This window comes from Narcine bancroftii, chromosome 9 (assembly GCF_036971445.1).
Source record: "Narcine bancroftii isolate sNarBan1 chromosome 9, sNarBan1.hap1, whole genome shotgun sequence".
NCBI classification, from domain to species: Eukaryota; Metazoa; Chordata; class Chondrichthyes; order Torpediniformes; family Narcinidae; genus Narcine; species Narcine bancroftii.
The window spans coordinates 109,104,590-109,124,411 of NC_091477.1; the positions used below are offsets into that span (position 1 = coordinate 109,104,590).

Consider the following 19,822-nt stretch of genomic DNA (forward strand, 5'->3'; position numbering starts at 1 on the left):
ACTACTGTGAGCAGGACATTGGACAACAATGCAGTTGATTCCTGAGTTGGCTTGGAAGGAGGCAGAGGTACACAATGTTTGGAAGGTAGCCACCTAGATTGCCCTGAGAGCAATGTTCCTTTTGTCCGAGATTGACTGCAGCCTTTCTTTGCATCTGGCTGCATTGTTTTCCTCGAACATGCCAAGAGTATGATCTGTCATTATCAGGTAAATCACTGAAGCCTACAGAAAAATAATTGTCATGATGTCAGGGGTGGGAACTGTGCCTATTTCTTTTGAGCATTCAGTTGTATATCTTTAACTGTGAAATACGATATTAGAGCTTCCTTCAATCAAGTAACAACAATTTCTCTCGTCTTGTTTTGGACTTGTTCCTCCATGGGTTTCAGTCAGACATATTTCTATTTTTCTCTACTTTGCCTCTTGTATCCCTCTTCTCACTCTATCACTCAATGTGACCTTCCAGCTTGCCTTTTTTTTTTTACGGCCAATGCAATTTTGGAGCATCTTTTCCAGTTTTCATTGCAAATCCCCATATCTTGGATGCTTTAATGCTTTAACCATTTCTCTGGCAGAATTAGGTCCCATTTTATTCAATGGCAATGGCAGTCATATTCACATATTCTGTTATGATCAATTATCCTTCTTGATTTTCTTCTGAGCCTGTGATTCGATTCTGCTCCTCAGTGCTGGATGCACCTCATCCAGTTATTTTTCTGCTACATAAATCAAATGAGATCATTATTTTAAATTATCCCATTGATTCTTCACTTGAACACTGCATTGACAAACTACATTAAAAGCTTGGATTGTGGAAAAACCTCAATTGTAACTTTGTTTTTCAATTATTCCCATCTTAATATTCTCTTAGAAATATTTAAAGCAAATTTTTTTAAGTGAATATATATCTTAAGGGCAATTTACAGTGGTCAACTTACCAACCATCGTTGGCAAATGAGAAGAAACTAGGGTCCTCAGTGAAAGTCTAGGCAAGAGAATGTACAATCTTCACACAGACAGCACCAAAATTCAAGATTCCTTTATGTCATGTAATAAAACAGGTGTAATATTACACAAAATTTGCTTCCATCTGCCGTAAGGTAGACAGATTTGCCATCAGCAGAAATTCTTGGGTGCCTCTTACAGTCAGGGAAAGAGAAGCAGAAGCAAGCCCCAGAGAGGTACCGAGTGTCTGTGGATTCGCCACCAGCACTCCCGCAGCCTCCGGAGCCACACAGAGTCCAGTCCAAACCATCAGCAGCCCAAGCTCCATATCTGAACCTCTGACCCAATCAGGAAGCTTTCAGTACCCTTGACACCTTCTTGCATCCCGGTTCCAATACCTGCCACCCCTTCAGCCAGTCTCAAGCCAGCCTCCAGCAGTCCCCAAGGTGGTGTGAGTCCCTTGGCTGCAGTCGCTATCAGCCTTCAGCCTGCGTGGGTTCCTTGCCTCGAGTCACCAACACTCCACCTTTCAGCTGCAAATCCCTTCGCTGTCACAGCGGTTGCCATGCGATGGGTCATCTCGTCTCATACAGGGGATAATCTCCCCATTTTCTGGTGTGCTGCACCAGTCCTCTGCTTCCCCAGAGTTTGCAACCCCTCGATGCTGCTGTCAAACATAGATGCAGCTATTTTGGGCTCAGACCCCACAGTCGCAGAATTTTAAACTAATCCACCACCTGTTCCTTTAACAGGGGCCACCTGGAGGAAGGACTCAGGCCTGAAAGGTCAGTAACATATCTTTACCTATTAGGGACACTGTCAGACCTGTTGAGTTCCTCTATCATTTCTGTTTTGTTAGAAGCACAAATAGCAAGGAATACATAATGTGTTTGGAACCCCAGTTTAGATCTATCTGCTCTGAATCCATTATCAGTGCAACTCTTACTCCAGAGGGTTTGGAATTTCACGATATTGAACACAATATTAGTTTTGAAATAAATCATATGTAAAGAATCAGCAGGTTGATGTGCAGTAAGTGGAACCATGGAAAAAAGACAATCCCACTGAGATAAGTGTCTCCACCTGCATTCTTCCTGTCTAACCTCAACAGGAAATGCTGATGCTCTCCCATTCCCAACTCACTGGAGGAAAATATTGAAGGAGGGGAATGGACTGTCTTCATCTGCCATTGCTGCAGCTGTTCCTGGTGATCCCATTAAAGAAGTTTAAGTCAATCTGACACAGCAGCCAATAGCTTGATGTCAGTCTTGGAAGAGCAGTTAGTGAATGGTCACCTCTCCCTTCTCTAAGACTTAAATACATGTAGTCTTCATCTCATTTGAATAACCTAATCTATCTCAGGTGATGTGGAGTGTTTAAATGTGTTACCACTTTAAATTGTGTGTGCATGTAGGAATGCATGAGATAGAGTGAGACTGTGCATGTGTGTGTCTCATTTCTGCTTCCTCTGCAGTGTCACAAAGATCCAACCATAAGGACATGTAGAACCCTTCAGTAATTGATTAAATGAAGTTTTTATTCTTGGCATCTACCTTTATAAACAAAAAGTACTTTTAATCATCTTTTTTACATTCATGTACACTCATATAGCCCACTCTCCTCTTGAATGCTGTTGTACCCTGTCGATGCTTGGTAGTTGTAGCAAGTCTCCATCTCCCCTTCTTGTTCGGTAAATACAAAGCATCTTGAAGTGGCAGAATTGGGGAAGCTGGGCTGATGCAATGCTCAATTCCACACTTCATCTATTTCCCAGCACTGTTGACAGCTCAATGAAAATCTGGGTGGTTGAACACATAGGCACAAGAAGACCTTGGGTTCGCTTTTATCTTTATTAGCTGTTCCTCTCATTATATTTTTATTTAAATGCATAACAGATACATTGTACAAAGCATTTAGAGAAAGTACCTCAATTTGCTGGCTATTCAAAATCAGATATAAACAAAAAAAAGACGAATCTGCTCGCCATGAATGGCGAAATAAAAGAAATACAATCTGTTTTTTTTGTTTTTTTATAAACATAAGTTTGGCACATTTATACCTTAACTGCTGCACTGAATAGGATTACTGGAACAAAACACCACACAAGCAGACAAATAGCTTAAAATATCAGGTACAGGTCTAATTAGGAAGAGTCATGCTGTAATGAAGGAATCATAACTGTTTATACAATCGAATCAGTTCATTGTATTAAACAAAACAAACTAAGTAAAGTCTATTCATTAAACAGATTCATTAAAACGCATAAGATTGATTTTTTTTGTTTTCTCCCCCCCAAAAAAAACTTTTTGGCACTCGTGTATATCCACTGCCTTCCCCCTCCCCTCCCTATCCCCACCCTCACCCCCCTGCACCAGACTCAGGATCAACGATCTCAACCTGTGATATAAAGCACCTGTCAGTATGTGTGTATGCTTGTGTGTGGACTGAACAGTGCGAGATTGCTAAACGAACAAATAAATAGCACAGTGTTGCACACACTTTTCAAAAAAAATTACAAAAATGATTGTCTAAAATCAAAATTAATTTGGAAAATTTCAGGGGGGGGGGAAGAAACATTTACTTTTGAAAGCAGATTGGTGATCTTCAGTGTTGGTTTTGTTTTATGATTGCAGACTTTGAATTGTTTCAATGACACAACAATAAAGCTCATCTTGATTTGTGCTTAAAAGAACAGAAAAGTAATGCAAATAGTAAATTTATATAAAGGAAGAGACAATTGTTGCCCAAACTCCCCCATGACATGAATTCTATACAAATGATTTAATTTTCAAGAAGTCGAGTGCTCAGATACAGTGAAAATGGTCAAACCCTCTCCCAGTGAGAACAATGGAAGACGCTCTACTGATGCATGAGCACCCAGTTCCTAGTTGAACTACTTTGAGTTGCATTGATCCCCACAACAACGCAGCTGCCTTCGCTGTGCAAAACAAAATACTAGGAGAATAAATACAATTCATTTTTTTTTAAACTGTCAGTTTAAGGTCACAAAATTCCGATTAGGGTGACCCAGCAGATTTCTAAGGCTTTCTGCTCAGGAGTCTCTCTCTATAAATAGACACAAAAGGAAAGGGTAAAAATAAAAGAATCAAGAAAAAAATGTCATGCTATGTACGACGCTGGACTTGGTCCCATCCGGTTATTGCAAAATGTCATACATGGCTGATGGACTGCAGGGTGCTGGGCTCTGCTGCAGCCCTTGGCAGGCTGTGCCACATATTGGAGGCATTGTGAGGTGCAGAGTGGATAGGTTCCTTATCAGACAGAGATAGCATCATAGCATAAGCCTGGGGAGGAAAGCAAAAAGAATAATGATCAGGCATCAAACATACTTTTATTTGGTTATATTTCTCCTCAATTCCATTCATATTCTTGTAGTGATTCAAGGGTTAAAGTATCCTGATGGCCAGGGAGGACAGCAGCCTGGACTTGTGTATGTAAAATTAAGTGGTAAAACATCACAAGGCGTGTCACAGAACCAAATATAATAATCAGCAATAAATCTGTGGGAAGGATCACAGTCAAATGGAGAGATTAGCTTAAAAAAAGGATTTCTAAACTGCAATATGAAGGAATCATAATTATTTATTCAACTGAATCAGCTCATTGTATAAAACAAAACAAACTAAGTCTATTCATCACGTAGATTTATTAAAATCCACAAGATTGATTATTTTTTGCCTTTCCCCCCCAAATACTTTGTGGCACTTGTGTATATCCACTGCCTTTCCCTTCTGCTCCCTATCCCCACCCTCAGCCCCCTGCACCAGACTCAGGATCAATTATCACAACCTGTGATATAAAGTACCTCCCAGTGCGTGTGGAGTGAACGGTGTGAGATTGTTAAACAAACAAATAAATAGCACAGTGCTCCACACTTCATGGCATATTTTGAGTTGTTGAATGGGAAATATTAATTCAGTTGAAAGATTAAACCTATCTACTTCCCCAGGGCTCATTGTTTATAGTTTTTTTACTTATTTTCACACTGTGGGTGTCATGGGAAAGACATTGCTGAGAAGGACATGAGACTTCTGCTTTAACTCATTGCAATCTCTATACTTGAGGTACTACCATACGGTTATGATTGGGAGGCCCAGGATCCTGAGCCAGTGATGTCAAAAATATGGTTCCATATCAGGGAGATGTGTGACATGGAGGAGACGCTGCAGATGGCGATAATCCCATGTATGTGAGTGGAAAGAAAAGTTTGTATCTCTAGGCCAAGGTTTCCCAAACTTTTCTTTCCACTCACATACCACCCTAAGTAATTCCTATGCTATAGATGATCTGTGATTAGTAAGGGTTTACTTAAGGTGGTATGTGAGCGGAAAGAAAAAAAATGTGGAAAACCAGTTTCAATCATACCCAATTGACTCATTCTGTGCACGGTTTCGTAACTCTAAAGGAAATGGGCCAAAGACAATTTTTCTCAAGCAAAATATTTCAGTAACAATTGGGTCTAAAGAAATGGTTCTCAACCTTTTATCCCCCACTCACATCCCACCTTAAGATATCCCTTACTAATTACTGAGCATTTATGGCATCGGAATCACTTAAGGTGATTGGTTAATGGAAATAAAATGTTCATGGCCATGTTCTAGGCCATAAAGCAGCTATCATTGATGTTTTAGCGAATTACTGCACTGGATCTTGTTATGGGACACACTGCAATCACAAGGCACCAATGATGTTGGGAGTGAATGTGGTGGAAGGGAGGCATAGTTCCACAGTTAGTAAGAGCCACTGGTTCCCCAGCCTTGAGACCTGGGCTCAATTCTGATCTTAGATTCTATCTATGTGGAGTTTGTATGTTCTACCTGTAACTCCTTTAATTTCTTCCTACATTCTAATGGCGTCTGGTTTGATAGGTTACTGTGAATTGCCCCAGTGTGTGGATAAGTAGTAGTATCTGGGGTTAGGTAATGAAAATGTAGGGAAAATAGAATGGGATCAATGTAGGCTTAGTACAAATGGGTTGTAGGTGAGCAGTGTGAATATAGTGGTCTGAAGGGCTTGCTTCATTGCTGTATCTCTCTATGACTCTAATATACAGATCAAGTGAACTGGAAAGGAGATGAGCACCTTGCATGTTGCTGGAGTTGAACTCATCCATTTAAATGGGGAACATTACAGAACGTGTCTGACATGCCTTGAGGGTGGAATTTGGATGCAGAATCCTCAGCCTTTGCTGCACTCTGGTTATTGGTTGTTTCTGGTCAATGGTGACTCCGCCTGCCTCTTAAGTTGTTGATGGTCCATCATGTGCCATCAAGAATGTAAAATGTGATGCGCAGACTCATTTTTGTTGGATTTTTCACAATGTGAACACTTCTTGGGAGCTACTCTTCAAAGCCTGTTATCCACGTCTGACTGCATGTAAACATGGACTGCTGATCTGGGACACTCTCTAAGGAACCTCCCTGAAGGGATTGGGATTATTTATTTGCTACAATCACTACCACAATTCTTTGTCCAATGTATGACTCAACAGGATTCGCACCAATTACAATTCATTTCAAAGTTAAGACACAATGCCGGAGAAAGTCAACAGGTCAAACAGCGTACTTTATGCAACAAAGATAAAGATACATAACCAACATTTCTGGCTTCAGCCCTTCATCAAGGTATGAGCAAAATGTAGACAGGCACTCAATAAAATAGTGGTGGGGAGGAGCACAGGCCCAAAGGCAAGAGGTAAAAGGTGGATAAGGGAGCTCTATGAATGGAAAGCAAAGGGGTTGGAGAATGGGAGGAAAGAAGACAGCTGGATAGGGAAGAGAGAAAGAAAGGGAAGGATCTAGCAGAAACCAAATAAATCGTTGTTAATGCGATCCTGTTGGAGAATGCCCAGATGGAATATTAGATGTTGCTCTTCTAATTTACGGCTGGACTTGTTTTGGCAGTGAATGAGACCATGGACAGATATATTAGTCTGGCAGTGGGGAGCAGAACTGAAATGATTGGTCACTGGTAAATCCCTTACATTGATGCAGACAGAGCAGAGGTGCTCAGCGAAGTGATCTCCCAGTCTGTGTTCAGTCTCTCCAATGCAGAGAAGGCCACAAGATGCAGTAGATGACTCCAGCAAATTCACAAATGACATGTTGGGACATTCTGGGCAATTTTCCAGTGTTGTCGCTCACTTGGAAGGACTACTTGGGGCCCGGAATGGTGGTGAGGGAGGAGGCGTGGGTGCAAATCACTTCATTTTTTTTAAAGACTCCTGAGTTCACAGCCAGATAAATGTAGCTCTAGGGCCACTTTATCTCTGGTCTTCATCAACTTTTTCAACGAATGTCGAACCCTGTACTAATTCCGGGACTGGATATGGTGCCAGAATTCAAACAATGAGCAAGTTACTACTGCTGACAACCCCCATTTCTCTCCCTTTGTTAATGATGGGAAGTGTTACTAGGCTGGTAACTGAACAGATTGAACTTGTCCTGGTTTTTGTGGTTGGGACATTCTGGGCAATTTTCCAGTGTTGTCGCTGTTCTTGGCTGGAGGCATTGGTACTTGCTGGGGCATAGTGTTCAGAACTACAACCAGGATTTTGTCAGAATCCATATCACAGAATGGCTCAGCACACTGAATATCATATGGATTGATCAAGCTGACTGAAGAATGGTTTAGGCGATGGAAGAGATTTCTGGAGGAGGCCAGAATGGATCATTCATTCTGGGTTTCAGGCTGAAGATTAACACAAATGATTCACGCACTTCTTTGGCAACTGCATGATAGGTTTCCCCCTCATTGTCACAGAAAAGAAAGATGGAAAAGCAGCTGCAGCGCTGATGCTGGTGTGGACCCGGGAGAGCAGGGAGCGGAGACGTCTGCCCTGAATAGGTTTTAAGCAGCCTGTAGAAGAGGGATAGCGGTACCTCTTTGTGACATTGGCACAACCATGGAGGTCTATGCCCAAGATGGTAGTGCCCGTGCTTGATAGCTCTTGGGGAGTCAGGGGACCAATGCAGGACAGTGGAGTGTGAATACACTCCCCAGCCAACAGGGACAAACCTGACTGAGGAACCTATGTGAAGGTGACCACGTCAAGAGACCAGTGAGGTGCTCCGTGGCTGAGAACATACACCAGGCCACAGGCTGCTAGTGACTGGCTAGTGGGAACCAGGCATTGGGATTCATAAGGGTGCTGATGGTGAGAAAGACTCCTGATTGTAATGAAGGTTCAGAACCAGGATCGTAGGATCATACTGGAACAGGCAGGAGGCTACGTGAGTGCAAAGGTTACGGAGACATAGGAGGAGAATCCACGGACAACTGATATCTCTGAGGGGACTCTCTTTTTTGCTTCTCTTTCTTTTAGTGGTGGGGGTGCTGGGCTAATGGTCTTTGTTTGCTTTTAAGATAAGTAAAAGTTGACAAATGTTTTGTATTGAGTTGCATGCTTGCAGCACTGCAGAGTTTTGACCTAATCCATTGGATCCAAGATGTTTTCTGGTATGATCTCAACAAATGAAACAGGGAATTTTCGGCATATCATGCAGTGTAGCAGAATTATCTCCTGGCTTGTCTACACATCGACAGATTCTAAGGGAGGAGTACAGGATGTTGCTAAAAATACTGATTCTGTGAGTACTCCTTGACTACTCTGTGAGACAGCCCTTCTATTTTGTGCACAAGTACTAGATGTTAATGTGCCAGTGTGTGGGGTCACTTGCTGTGGATGTGATACCTGAATCAGGTATCACCATCGATGTTGGGTGGTCTATCTGATTTTATTCAAGTTGTAGTTTTCCATAATAGTTTGGGACAACTGATCACTAATCCCTAGCTTTTCAGCAGGCAGTTAAAAAATAATTGCATTTCTGCAAACTGGAAATAACAAGGTAATAACAGCAGAATTCTCTACTTGTGATAATAATGACCAGATGGGCATTTATGATCATTGGAACTTTTTGCATTTCAGACTTACTTCTGAGATGGAATTTAAATTTTCCAGTGCTGAACTAATACTTAAACTGTGCCTTTGATTTATTAATCCATGAGCCCTGGTATACTATCTCAGTTAATACGACAACGACACAACAGTATTCACTCATTTGGTGACTAACTAAACCAAAAAACAGGAAGAATCCAGGTTTGATCCATTGTCTTCCTTAGCATACGCTTAGGTGATAGGATAAAGGAGTGGGATGGGAGACCAGGTGGGCTGGAAAATTATTGCTTGTTTCCCTTGGTTAGCATGTGGGAATAATCTGCTACTCGGTGTCGTATGATACTTGCTAGATTTGCCTTGTATGAACATCAGTTGAGGCAGCATTGTATTTTGCAGAGGATATTTATTGCAATTGAACATTCTGATAACAGCAAGCCGAGACTCTCTTGCATTGGGTTCTATCCAAGGATCCCTGCTGTCAATGCAACTCTTTCAGTGCAAGTGAAGAGGATGTTTTCGATATTTCATTTTGGAAGACTGGAAGGTTCTCTTTTACTCATTGGCTGGCATACTAATTGGTGTGGTAAGTTTGTTTCCCAGGGTAGGGAAGTCTGGGACAAGAGGGCACAACTTCAGGATAAAAGGGCGCCAATTTAAAACAGAAACGAAGAGAAAATTCTTTAGCCTTAGGGGCCGTGAGCTGTGGAACTTGTTGCCACAGGCCGCTGTAGAGGCAAGGTCGTTGGGTCTATTTAAGGCAGAGATTGACAGGTATTTGGATAGTCAGGGTATCAAGGGTTACTGGGAGAAAGCCGGGGAGTGGGAGGATGGATCAGCTCATGATAGAATGGCAGAGTGGATATGATGGGCACACTGGCTTTCTTCTATTCCTATCTCTTGTGATCTTGTGAAAAATCCATTAGACTAATTTTGGCTCATTTCATTTTTAGTGCTCTTTCCTTACAGGTGTTGTACACCAGCTCAGCAACAAATATGATTATGTCCATGGCCTGGTAAACCTGCTGGGTACTTGAGATATTATCAGCACTTTGAGTGGAACACTGACCAGCTTTATAGAGCCACTTCCTCATAGTCCTAGAGGCCCGAGGGTGTGGAGTCTGCATATTCACCCCGTGACTGGGTAGGATTTGTTTGAGTTTGTCCCATGTCCCAAAGATGTGTGACTCATTAGGTTAATTGGTCACTGCAAATTGCTTCAGCTGTGCAGGTGAATGAGGGAATCTTAGAGTTGATAGAATGTAAGGACAAGGTGAATAATGGAGGATTAGTGTATGTGGACAGTTGAAGTCAGCACACACTCAGAGGGCCAAAGAGCCCGATTTCATGTTTTATCTTTATGACTATGATGCACTTCGGATACATAGGAAGTCCACAGTGTTGTTTTCTACCTATTCACCTTGTGACACACAGTCCTCTCAAAGGATTTATTATGATAGCCTTAGTTGTAGCAAAAAAATGTATTATGTCAACTTGGAAATCGGAAGAGAGCCTGAGAATACAGCAATGGTACATGGAAATGAAAAAATGTATTCCATTGGAAAAAAATAACATATAATTTAAAAAATAAAGTCACATTATCTGAAAAAATTTGGGAACCGTACATGGAACATATCAGAGAGGGCTTGTCTCGGACCTCCACCCCCTGAAATGAGAAGAAGACAAAATGACCTGATCCAGTGTGTGAAAGTAGATGACACATTTTTCTTGTTTATTTTTCATTGTGTGATGACATTGTTTAATGGTTCTATTGTATTGATTATGTTGAACGTTTAGTGGTTTTGGAGGGTGGTGGGAAGGGGGGAGGGAAGGGAGGGGAGGACAAAAGGGGGAGAAAATACTACTGTGTATATTTAAGAGGAAAATGTTTGTATGTATTTTGGTTGATATGATTCACAGTGTGAAAAATAAAAAAAATATTTTAAAAATGGTCTCACCTGTGACTTAGATTTCCTGTACAAGGGTTGCTTCAGATCTTCAGACAGATGGGTAGTGCTGTAAGTGTTCAGATCAGCCTCAACAAACTGGCTGCCCTCAGCTTTCCTTGTGTTGAGATTGTCTGTGAAGTGCCGGATGTGTTCCAGGGCGGAAAGACTACTCTTGTTTTCAAGTCTCATATCATCTGCTCGATAACTTGAAAGAAACAAACAATATCAAATAGCTTTGGCACAATTATAGCAATCCATATTTTCTCCAGAATCCAACAAACGAATTTGATTGTTAAATCAGTCATTATATTTAAACCTGATGCTTCTAAGGTGAATGGCAGCTGGCCCTGATGAGGTGTGGAGAGAGAAGGCCCCTTCTGTGTCTCAAGATAGATAACAGTAGCAACAAAACTCACATGCATGCATGTCTCCTGTCACAGTTCAGGGGCTGAAACAATGAAGCTAATTTTAACCTCACAAATTGGTTGGGATTGGGATGTCTTTGAGTCTATTACTTGATTTATACTGCATCCACTCTCATTTTCAACTGAAGTTAATGAGGAATGAAATCATTACATTTGGGTGTTAAATCAGATCGTCAGTAAGGGATTTGGAGAATAGATTAAATTCTATCCACCTCCTGCACACACACCTCAGTATAACATGGTTACTTGGGTTATGTGGTTCCAAAAATGATCTGCTAAGTGTTTCTGTAGTTGACACTTCCCCATCCATTCTGTAGTCAGAGCACTAAGTTAGAGCATTCCCTAGGGAACTGTGTGAAAAGGAACTATAAATCAATAGTCTAGTAAAATAATTAATTACAAGAACTTTAGAGTGTAGTTTATGTTTTTGTTGTACCTAAATATGTACCTGTTTGTCTTTACCCCAGTTTCCAACTAATAGATGTGAAACACGACAGATGCTGAGATTGTAGTAAAATCACATAAAAATGCTGGAGGAACTCCACCAGTCTCACACTGTCCAAAGGAGGTAAAGATATATTACTGATGGTTTGGGCTCAGGCTGAGTTCCTCTAGCGTTTCTCTGTGTTTCAAACAATTTAATTTGTTGCCAAAAAAAACTACTTAAAAATCCAGTCTAAGGAAAGACTTTAAAGATTATTCAGTAATCTTCATGCTGTTTGGGAAATACACCAACCTGCTAGGAGATTCCTTGTTGTCCTGCTCTGGCTCCCTTGCATCATACTCAGAACCATCTTGATTTCCTCCATCCAACTTTGAAGCAACTGGATCATTGACTGGTTTTCTTATTGGGTTACAGACTCCTTCCTCTTCCTCCAACTCTACATCATCTTCTCCATCATCATCCAGTTGGTGCATTTTCTGACTGGTCACAAGATTTTTCTCCTCGTAATGACTTCCATTGATTCTAAAGGGCGAGAATAGCAAGGAGACATGAGAATCCTCACTCCGAACCTTGAGTCTTGACAACAGTGACCCAATTAGCAACATTATGGACCAATGATTGATGTGAAACGAAGGACTTGATTTTATTGCTTTTCTCTCCTCACTGTTTGATCACCAGGAAATTTCAGTGAGGATATGAATCAAAGGAAAGGTAGCAGATGCAGTATATTTGGAAATATAAAAAGCCATTGTTGAGGTGTAAATGAATGAAATTTCTTAGAACAATTAAGATATATAGTAGAAGTCCAAAAATCTTGACTGCTCGGGAATTGGGTCGGTCCAGATTCTCGGATTTTCCGTATTCTCTGGCAGTACTTTTAAAATTCAAATTGACGGAAGAATAATGAAGAAATGAACAGGTTAATTTTGATAGTTTATTCATGATCAAATACAGCATGCTTCATTTATTTAAAATGAGCAGTTTTAAAGAAAAAAAAGTGCCACTCTGCACCTGTGCTTGATGCATATACACAAATGCTCATTAAATTTTAAAAGTTTGAGACTTTTTGAAATGTCCAGATTCTCAGGTGCTCCAGATTTTTGGGCTTCTACTGTACGATATTGGCAGAGTGGATAGAGGATTGATTAACTGAGAGAAAGTCAAGACAAAATGATGGGCCACTTGAGCAAAACTCAAAAGGTGGCATCTTCCAGGAATCATCTTTAGGATCTGCTTTGTTCATTAACTTAACTGATTTGAGGAAGGAGATAGAACAATTCAGATTTACTGTTGATACCAAATTAGGGAACATGGTAAATGAGAAGGAAAACACAGAACTACATAAAATGGAGGTGGTTTATGGAAATAGGCAGATATGTTCCAAATTCAGAGAAATAGAGGGTCATGGGTGTGACGTAGGGAAGGATTAGATTGTCGTGGAGCAGATTTACATAGGTCAGCGCAACATTATAGGCTGAAGGGCTGTATTGTTCAGTGATGTTTGATGCTTCATGTATATGTAAGGGATATAGTGCAGCAATTCAGATATTGGTTTTATATGTCATATTCATTAATATAAAAGTAGTGAGGTGATTTTTGAATCTGATCGTGATATTTATGGATGATATTTCCAATATAGAAAGCTACTTTAATTCCCATTAAAAGAATTATTGAGGTGCATGAAAATATACTCAATGTAAGTTATATCAAGGGTGGCGATGAGAGACTTGAAGAAAATAAAACCATATTACTTGTGAATATGTGTGTAAAAGATTGTTGTAAAGGGTTAAAAAATGAAAGATCAATGAATTAGCTCAAAGGATGGAGGATTAATGCAAAAAAATAATTTAAAAGAATTGGGCTAAATATCTTTTTTGTAAAACATAAAAAGAACCTTAAACTTCATCATCATTAAAGTGACAGCAAAACCCATCATTATGGTGTTAAGGGTCAAAAAAGAATGATTGAGCCTTGAGTGTGTGGTTTGACAATGAAATGAGGTCAAAACTGATCTGATGTGACGAATTGTCTCCCCTTCTGAGGCCTTTCAGGTTGGGCTTAAATCTACTTTCTTGATAGCACAGCAGATTGAAAAGCAAACATGGGTTATTGTTTCCAGGTATCCTTATGGTTCTCCCTGAGGTGAACTATAACTTGAAATTGTAGTACCTGTGCAGTGAGCCTGACCCCAGTATAATTATAATTTGATGAGATGGGAAACCCTACTTTCCATATGTTTTTGATCTTTAATTACTCCATTCTCTTCTGTTGGCCATTCTTTTCTTCCAACAATGGAAACATCAGTTCCTGCCACATTTATTTACCAGCTAAACTATCTATCAAGGCACTAACTCAGTGACTTTTTATTCATTAACCAACTATCATTCTGGAGTTGTGATCCATGGCTTTACTAAAAAACACAAATAGATAAAACAGTGTAAATATGATTGCAGACATATGTTTGGATTTTATTCAAGAAATGATTACTCTACCACTCATTTAAGAGAATACAAAGGATCCAATATACTTAAGAGAATTTATGCTCCGGCTCTGTGTTCCAAAGATTCATTAAAATCACACTAACTGTAACCAGGTGCAAGTAGAACAACAGAGAATGAAACAAACATTCTCACTTTCTCTTGCACAGGCACTCACACACAAAACTAAAGCATGCATTGTACATAAACAAAGGAATGCATTCACAATTGCATAGATATTGCAATTTCAAACTGCAGTTCACCTTGAGGGCAAACACATGTTTAAAGGCAGAAATACCTTCCAATTTATAGGCTTCTGTCGATATAATTGCTGTAGTAAATTATTTAAAAATGTATGAAATATAAATAGAGAAAATGTATACCTGCACATAAATCTGAGCAGCCACTCTATCACCTATCAAAGGTTTGATATTTGCTTTAAATAACACACAAATGAATTTAGGGTTTCTATACATACAAAAATGGATACAGATGATCATATGTAACACATACAATGGGACATAAAATTACAGTCCTTGCAAACATTTGAGCATTTTTAGAAGCCCATGTTGAATTTTGAAGATGTAAAAATGCATAAAATGTTTATACATTATGTTCACATGAAATGATGAAAACCAGTGATATTTGGGTACGTTTAAAATAGAAATATGTAAAATGGGAAGAGGTTCTCAACTGTAATGGAACCACTGGAGTTCAACCATTTGCATGGAAGTGAACACCAGACTTGTGTCTTTGCCCAAAATGCAGGAACTTCTGAGTGATAGCTGCTACTCACAAGATCCCAGCAATGGAGCAAAGACTCTTTAAATTATGATGGGGGGGTCAGCTCCAATCCTAATCCAGACAAGACTTAGAAGAAAGTCTGAAATTCATTGATTTTTAATAGGAATTTTCATCTTGTAGCATAGACAAGGTAATTTTTTTTTACCTTTTTAATGTCTGTGGTGATGTTTTATTAGGTTCTTACTAAATAGCAGGGCATTCTAACATGGTTTAAGAAAAATAGACTCAGTTTAGCAGGACTTCTGTAATGGATGGTCAGGGATAATTTGCAGGTGGGACCATAGCAACAGACATCAGGCCTCCACACCTCTCCTCCCTAGGTTCAACTGAAAGAAGGAGGGTGAGGACAGGTTGCTGTGAGCTGTGTTGAGAAAGATCCAGTGTATGTATCCATTATTAAGCATGTTATGCATAAAATACATTTACTTCTCTCTCTCTCACACACACACACACACACACACACACACACACACACACACACACACACACACACACACACACACACACACACACACACACACACACACACACACGCACGCACGCTTCAAATCATCTTTTTTTTAACACACACACATCTCCCAATGCAGCTAAAGTTCCTGATTCTGTTGAGTAAAAGAAAAGCTGTTAATTAACCCAGGAAGTGGTAAGCATTCAGGACAGTAAGTCACATGGAATACTATAATCCCTCTTGGATGAAATTTGTTGACTTGGTATACTGCAGTTTGATTCTTGGCCTGGGTAAAGACATATATCAGGGAAAAGACATTCATGTACAATTACTTCTTAGGAATCAACTGGTTAAAATATATATGTACAATATCGCAGAACAGATTCATGTGCTGGCTGTGCATTGGGGGTCCTGGGCCTATTTTTCTTCTGGCCGGAAAGGAAATTGTAGTTAATGTGAACGCCACAGAATGGTAATATTTAAAGAGAAACAAAAAGCCATTTCTTCTTTGTCTATGTTGTGATGCAATGTGCAGGCTTTAATTTAGATACTGGCCTCCCATAAGAACAATGCCAATTTACAAAATAAATCATATGGGTACAGTTCTCCTGGGATCGAAGTAGTTACATAAAAGTACCTTTTTACAGCTTTCAAAGATCCAAGATATTCACAAATAGCTTTTAAATAGACTTCATAGCTCCACTGTGAACTCTAGGATTACACCTCTACAAAGGATCACATCTTTATCTATTTAATAGGCAGTAGGCATAATTGTTCTGACTTGAAATACACAGTTCATGGCAACAATCAACTTCTACGTTCTTGATTCCTTTTATACTGAATATGCACTTTCTTGAAGCATTAATTGACAGTCACATTTAAGAGAAAATGAAGGATTTTTCTTCAGAAGTATTAATTGAAAGTTCTTAATATTGGTTTATAAGTATGAACAACATGGTAAAATTATTTGATAATGAGAGCAGTGGTGGGGATCTCAGACACCTTCTCACATCTCCCTTTGAACAACGATCCTTCCATTGAACATTAGGCTGTGGCCTTCCATATAGTCGTTGAATTCAATTCCTCTGGTGATCTTTCCTCTATAACTTCCACCTTCTTAGTTCCTCACCCCCAATCATGCATTGTCCATGTTTCTGTCCTCCATGAGATCCACAAACAGGACAGTCCTGGTGATCCCATGATTTCAGTTTGTTGTTGTCTAACAAAAAGGATTTTTTTGATCCTGACTTTATTCTTCATTCCCTTGTCCAGTCTATTTCCATGTATGTTTGTGAAACTCCAATACCCTCCATCACTTTAAAAGTTTCATCTTTCCTGAGCTCAACTGGCTCACTTTCACCATGGAGTCTCAGTCCCTCTACATCATCATGCCACACCAGACTACCTCGTGCTCACTGCTTCCTTGAAGAGAGTCTCAGCTGGCCCCTTCTACCACTGTTCTCCTTTGCCAGACAGAGCTCATTTTCACATTGAAAATCTTCTCTTTCAATTCCATTCACTTTCTCCAGATTAAAGGTGTAGCTATGAGAAATTAGATGAGACCAAGCTGCTCCTATCTCTTTGGGGAATACATGAAAATCTCCATGCTCAGACCATCCTTTGATGTACTGATCATGATATTGCTTCCTCTCCCACACAGAACATGCAAGATTTGCCATCTTTGCTTCCAATTTCCATCCAGTTCTTCTTTCTATAGTTCATTTACAGTAAAATTCCTGTTATCCAGAATTCAAACTGCCAACCTCAAACAATTGCCAATAAAAAATATTGCATAAAATAAATGGGTAACAAATACAGAAGTTTAAAATTGCCCTGACTTTAGTTCTCTAGTCATGCAACATGGTCATTCAAGCAACTGGAAAACTTGCTTATCCGGGATCTACCAATCCCTCAAGGTGCCAGATACCAGAGGATTTACTGTTTGTATTCCATTTATGATATGTTCCTTCCTCAACTTCTCTATTTTCAGCTGAGAGAATACGTTAGTGACTAATATTCAGTAGAAGCCCACAAACTCCCACAGCTATCTCAGCTATAATTCTTCATATTTTGTTTTAAATATTCACCACATTTCGTACCATTTGTTTCAAAAGGTTCACTATATCTGTCCAAATTAAGTTATTTTCCACACTAGTGCATCTGAATTGTCATTTTCTTTCCTTAATAGGGCACTCACCTTTATCTACATCCCACAATTCTACCCTTAATTCTCCTCCCACCCCTGAAAAAAGTAACCATAGAATTCACTTTGTCCTCCCTTTCCACCCTACCAGCCTCCAGATAGATCATCCTCTGCCTTCAATATAATGCAACCACAACACATATTATCATTTTGCCTTTCAGTATTCAGAAGGAACCATTCCCTCTGTGACTTCATGGTTCAGTCTTCTATCTGCACCAACACCCAACTCCCCCTCTCACAGCATCTTCCTGTGTTTCTGTTGGAGATGTAACACCTGCATTTTCCTTTCCCACCATCTGAAGTCCTAAACACTCCTCCCAGGTAAAGCAGGGATTCAATTCTACTCCATACAATTTAAGGGATTGTGTTTGGTTCTCACAAGGCGGTCTCCTCCCCCCTGGAGAAACCAAATGCAGATTAGGTAACTACTTTTGAGAGCATCTCTGCTCAGCCTGCTGCTTGCCAGTTGCCTGCTCCTTTAACTCCCCATTCCACTCTTAATATGATTACTTCCCTTAACATTGTTCCAAGGAAGCACAAAGTAAACTGAAGGAACGGCATCTCATCTTCCAAGTGAACACATTACAGCCCCATGGACTCAACACTGACCTCAATTAGTTCAATTAGTTCAATTAACCAGTTTGAGTCGGGATTGACTCTGACAGTGGTCCTCAACCTTTTTCTCTCCACTCACATACCACCTTAAGATTCCCCATGCTATCAGTGCTCTGTGATTAGTAAGGCTTAAGGTGGTGGGTGGGTGGAAAGAAAAAGTTTGAGAATCACTGCTCTAGACCCAATTGTTACTGAAATATTTTGCTTGAGAAAAATTGTCATTGGCCCATTTCCTCTGGAGTTATGAATCTGTACACATAACAAGTCAATGAGGGACGATTAAAACAGTGGTTTTCAAACTTTCTCTTTCCACCCACCTACCACCTTAAGCAATCCCTTTCTAATCACTGAGCACCTATGGCATAGGGAATACTTAAAGTGGTAGGTGAGTGGAAAGAAAAAGTTTGAAAACCACTGGATTATGACAAATGAAAGGTCAACAACCTGTATCTTGGGGTGACATGGTTGGCATAGCAGTTAGCAACACCAGCGATTGGGACCAGGGTTCAAATCCCTCACTATCTGTAAGAAGTTTGAATGTTCTCCCTGTGTCTGTGTGGGTTTTCCCCGGGGGCTTTGATATTTTTCCTATCATCAAAAAACGTACGGGGGGTGTAGGTTAATGGGTGGGCTGGACTCATGGGCCAAAATGGCCTGTTACCATGCTGAATGTCTAAATTTAATTTATTTTAAAAATATATTATTCACCCAGTTTTTCTATCTTCACTTACACTGACTGATTGTTGGGTATTTCTGCATTCTCTTTTGTACTTTTCAGTAAGTACAGTGAATTACTATTGTTCACTTGTTTTCCTTTTGCATCATCTTCTATTTATAGCTCTTCCTGAGAGATTTCAGATACTCCGCCTTGTGCCCAACAATTTGACTCACTGAATACCTTCAAGGCTGCAACAGACAGAATTTAGGGCTGTCGAGGGCAAGAAGTTGGAGCTGAGACCATGATCTTGTCACAGAACATGCTCGAAGGATCAATGCCTTTTCCCTGCTCTTATTTCTTACATTCTTATCTACATAGATATTGACCATTGAAATAATAACTATTCACAGCACTAAACAAAACTTAAGTAAACATTGGAATAATAACACTGGACAACGAGCAATTTGCCTCCTGAAAACTTTTGGGAGTATTTGATTGATTTTGGGTTGCAAATCAGGAAAATCACCTTAAAATTTTCCTATCATGTACCTTTTATTTAGATTCCTGTATAACCTATTTTTGTGATTTCCTGTCATATTCTAGTCTTCTAGTCTCCTAGTATTTTTCCCACAAAGCAGGCGGTTTTGATCAATCCAAGCATGTCTGGGCAAGCACTCAGTGCAGGTGCTGTTTGAATGTTGTCTTAGGCTTGGAAAAGCATGGAAGGTATTTAAATATTTTGTTGAGAATTTTCTTGGCAACTACAGTGCGCCAAACTTTATCCAGGTGGATGAACATGGTGAAAGGTTTCACCAGAACATTGCAACCATGGAAGAGCAGTATCAGGGCAACTGGAATCCATCAATGCTGGCCAACTATTGTTGGACACTGACATGAGAGGCATCAGATGCTGAGTACAAATGAAAATCAGCAGCAAA

At 39.9% G+C, this 19,822-nt stretch overlaps 1 protein-coding gene across 12 annotated transcripts in view; it reads right to left on the reverse strand.

Moving 5' to 3' along the window:
* Positions 1–3,307: 3,307 nt before the first annotated feature.
* The window catches only part of mecom (MDS1 and EVI1 complex locus), a 637,277-nt gene continuing 620,762 nt past the window's right edge, over positions 3,308–19,822 (reverse strand). For all 12 annotated transcript variants that reach the window (XM_069897283.1, XM_069897279.1, XM_069897278.1 and 9 more), the window contains 3 exons: positions 11,971–12,201; positions 10,819–11,014; positions 3,308–4,250 (listed from right to left, as the gene is read on the reverse strand). In XM_069897283.1, the coding sequence (XP_069753384.1) occupies positions 4,116–4,250; positions 10,819–11,014; positions 11,971–12,201 (562 nt within the window). In that variant the 3' untranslated portion in view covers positions 3,308–4,115. The remainder of the gene's footprint in view (positions 4,251–10,818; positions 11,015–11,970; positions 12,202–19,822) is intronic.